We start from the raw sequence: 3,515 nt of genomic DNA, 5'->3' as shown, positions 1-3,515 counted from the left end.
GACTCCTAACTTGAGTCAACACTCCTCTATCCTCCTCTACATTGCTTCTGAGTTTGGCCTAAGCCATGACATCACCAACAGGCAAGGCCTAAACATAGTAAACGACGAGTCACATTTTTTTGTTTTAACAGAATGGTAATTCAGAAAAAGAGTGCAATCAAGTGTTACATGGCAACAATACAAAATAAACTTCATATAAATGTTTTTTTTCTGATTTATGATTCTGATTATTATTAAAAAGAAAAATAATATGTATTATAATATTCTTGGAGATATACATACATAAAGTGTTCTTATTCTTTGATTTGTATGGCGTTTCTCTCTTTTTTGAAACTACTGACTACATTGGCCATACAGATGAAACACCGACACCTGCTGGACACAGATTGAAAATGCAGCTTGACTTTTTCTTCGGGTGGGACCGCCCATAAAATATTCCACACTTTCAATTGGTATAAATTTAGAGGAGTGCCATTTGATTGGTCACATTATTTATTCGGGGCCAATCAACGTTTTTGTTTACAACGATACCCAGAGGTCGTAATTCCGGTGAATATGAGGTGACGCAACTAGCTTGTAACGTCCAGGAGGGAGCGACTTTATGAAACATACCAGGAAAGGACAATGAATGACGCAGACGTGTAACAAAGCTTCGTATTTTTCTGCGACGATGCTGTGTTTGGGTGCAAATGTGGCGAGGACGTCGGCGTCATTACAAAAGGTTGGTGGCTAAGCTAACGGTTGAGAAGCTACTAAACTCACGTTAGCATCCGGTGCTCACAATCCGAACAGACTTGACAGGCCGGGTGTGATCTGCCGTTAACCCTTCCTTTGTAATATTTATAAACCTGTCGCTTCTATTATTGTAACAGCGTCTGTTGTGTTTCTATTACATTAACGGTAACTTCCGTGTAGCTGTTAGCTAGCTAGCTCTGCCGGCTCATGACGTATAGGTGGATAGGTTAGCCAAACTTCGGACCAAAGACTGTTATATCTTGACATTCATACACCTACGTTTTGTTACAAGCAAAGAGTAGGACAGTGTTATTAGTATATATGTCAACAGAAAGATTTACGGGCACTGAGCTGTACATAACAGCCACCATTCAGTGTAAACCTCATCCAGAATCTACATTACATTATTACATGTGTTTCTAGTGCTAATTATAACAATAAGAATAATAGCTATTCCGTTTAGATGACCCACTGCCTGGGCCAGAGCCAGAGGTGTCGAGTAGAAGTACAGATACTTGTGTTCAAAAAGCCTCTGGTAAAAGTAGAAGAACTAATTCAACTTCTTTACTCAAGTAAAAGTGAAAAAGTACATGTTCTGAAATATACTCAAGGTAGAAAGTATAGATATACTATAGACTTATACTTAGATATACATTGACTTAAAATTCAACATTCAAGCTTTATTGGCACACAGGTTGGAACAGCAGAATACAAACAGAGGGAGGAAATAGTCACATGGAACCGAGATGATTTCAAAGTTTTACTATGATGAATCATATTTTATTCTCCTCTTTCAGCTGTGCATCCTCTCCCTGCTACACCTGAGACATCACTCCGGTCGTTGTCCTCTGCGATTGTGTAGCGGAGCTCAACGCCACGCTGCCGTCCGCTGCCTCTCTGCTGGATCGGGTTCGCCTGCTCCCCCCACGCTAACTCACTGCTCTGAGTTCACCGAACCAGAACCCGGCCCCAGTACCTCAGCCTGGTCTCCGGACCAGGGTCCGCCGCCCGCTCCCACCCACTGCTGCATGAGCGGCTGTCATAACTGCGTGTGGATCGAGCATGCGGAGCAGCTGCTGGCGTACTACCACGATGGAGGCGACCGGGCGCTCTCCGCCATCGAGGAGAACGTCTACGACGAGAACCTTAAAACCTACCTAAAGATGGAGATCAGACTCTTAAAAAAGACATGAAGTATTAACTGCCAGTAAAGCCAATCTTTCACCTAGAGTGGAGTGTAAGCACTTTATAACACACTGCAGGAGGGCTGGGCAATATATCGATATTGTGAGAATCAATACCATCTTTGCATGGATTCTGGATATCATAATATGACATAGTGTTGTCTTTTCCTGGTTGTAAAGGCTGCATTAGAGTGAATCTCTTCACTTCGCCCAGCCCTACGCTCCAGTCACCGACAGCCTGACAATTCATCATTTCTATTTGTTATGATAACCATCGACTCTCCAAAGTATTGGCTGAGAGCCAGCAAACACCTGACATCACTACGACAAAGTCACATGATCAGGCAGGTTGTAAACAAACCAACAGTTTATCCAGATTCTCTTCTCACAACATGAGTATTGCTCATAGGAATACTGCCCCACCTCCTCAGGTTAGATTATTGTCACATTGCTATGAGTTTTTCATAAGGTGCTTGAAGTGGTGGGATGGTAAAATTGTGTCTTTGTGTCAGTAATGTTTTTTAGCCTCGGTAGAAAATCCATTTGGTTTATTTAAACTTTTATTTTCTACATTTTACGTCTTCATTCTGTAAAATGTACAGTTCATCGGTCATGAAGCACATTTGCACATCCGTTTAACTTAGTTTGAAGTTTTGAAAGTGGATTTTGTTTAGTTTGCTGATCATTCGCTTCATTATGTTGAAGTGTTTACTTTGATTCTGTATTTAAAATGTATTTATAACAGTTGTTTGTGTAATAAATATTCTTTCTGAGATGACGTGATGAGAACTCTTCTCCTTGGCATCACCAGACAGACATGAAACTGTCTGAGGATCTGGCAGATCCTCTTAGACCGTTGACTTCATCATCGTGTGGATTTCTATGAGGTTCTGATGAGTGATGGCGGCGTCCTGCAGACCTGAAGAGAAACTGGTGGATGACGTTCAGATCTGCCACGTTAGAATGACGTCTCTCGGCCCTGAGGTGACGGTGACCCTGATCCCCCAGCCTGAGCCGGTTGGCAGCTCCAGCCACTCAGCATGCACCGTTATTGTTTGATCTGGGGATTAGACATGAGGCGTTTCACTGGTCCCGTTCAGATCACTGAACCCAGCGACTCTGACGTGTGGAAAACACTCGAACCAGATTACTGCCGATGCAAACGCTGCAACCGGTTCGTTCGCATCACGCCAGCATTTGATTTTCTCCCAGAGTGAAATGTGCAGCAGATCACATCAAAGTCAGTTCTTTAGGTCATATCAAGTTTTGTCACGTTTGCAACACAACATGATGCCGACTGATGTTTTATTTTTGTTGGCAGTTTAACTTAATTATTTTGTAAACTTTTACATCCTTTATATTTAACCTTCTTCCTGTCAAATGAGAGTGATCATTTCCTCGTTAGGAGCCTCCTGCTGAGGAATCAGACGTCAAACTTTATTTGTGAAAAGTGGAGCTTTATTTATTGGCTGTAAAGTTTTTATGCACTGGGATGAATTTTTGTTGATTCAAAAGACTGCCTGGATCGAGATGGAGAAAATGTATTTAATTATGACTGTCGACGGTATTTTCTGAAGTGAAGTGATTAAAAAATGT

The 3,515-nt window shown here is 41.8% G+C and overlaps 1 protein-coding gene across 1 annotated transcript; it reads left to right on the top strand.

The window, feature by feature from the left end:
- Positions 1–554: 554 nt before the first annotated feature.
- oxld1 (oxidoreductase-like domain containing 1) lies at positions 555–2,694 on the top strand. The gene is made up of 2 exons (XM_084039501.1): positions 555–721; positions 1,533–2,694. The coding sequence occupies exons 1-2, from the start codon at positions 629–631 to the stop codon at positions 1,926–1,928; spliced, it is 489 nt and encodes a 162-aa protein (XP_083895627.1). The 5' UTR covers positions 555–628; the 3' UTR covers positions 1,929–2,694.
- The last annotated feature ends 821 nt before the right edge of the window (positions 2,695–3,515 follow it).

The sequence above is a fragment of the Eutrigla gurnardus genome (genome assembly GCF_963514095.1).
Source record: "Eutrigla gurnardus genome assembly, chromosome: 22".
Classification (NCBI taxonomy): Eukaryota; Metazoa; Chordata; class Actinopteri; order Perciformes; family Triglidae; genus Eutrigla; species Eutrigla gurnardus.
The sequence above is the reverse complement of the archived record's forward strand: the minus strand, read 5'-3'. Positions and strand labels throughout refer to the sequence as shown.

Coding starts and splice junctions, on each gene's coding strand:
- oxld1 (XM_084039501.1), top strand. CDS start 629: ATGACGCAGACGTGTAACAAAGCTTCGTATTTTTCTGCGACGATGCTG. Junction 722..1,532: donor CGTCGGCGTCATTACAAAAG/GTTGGTGGCTAA, acceptor CTCCTCTTTCAG/CTGTGCATCCTCTCCCTGCT.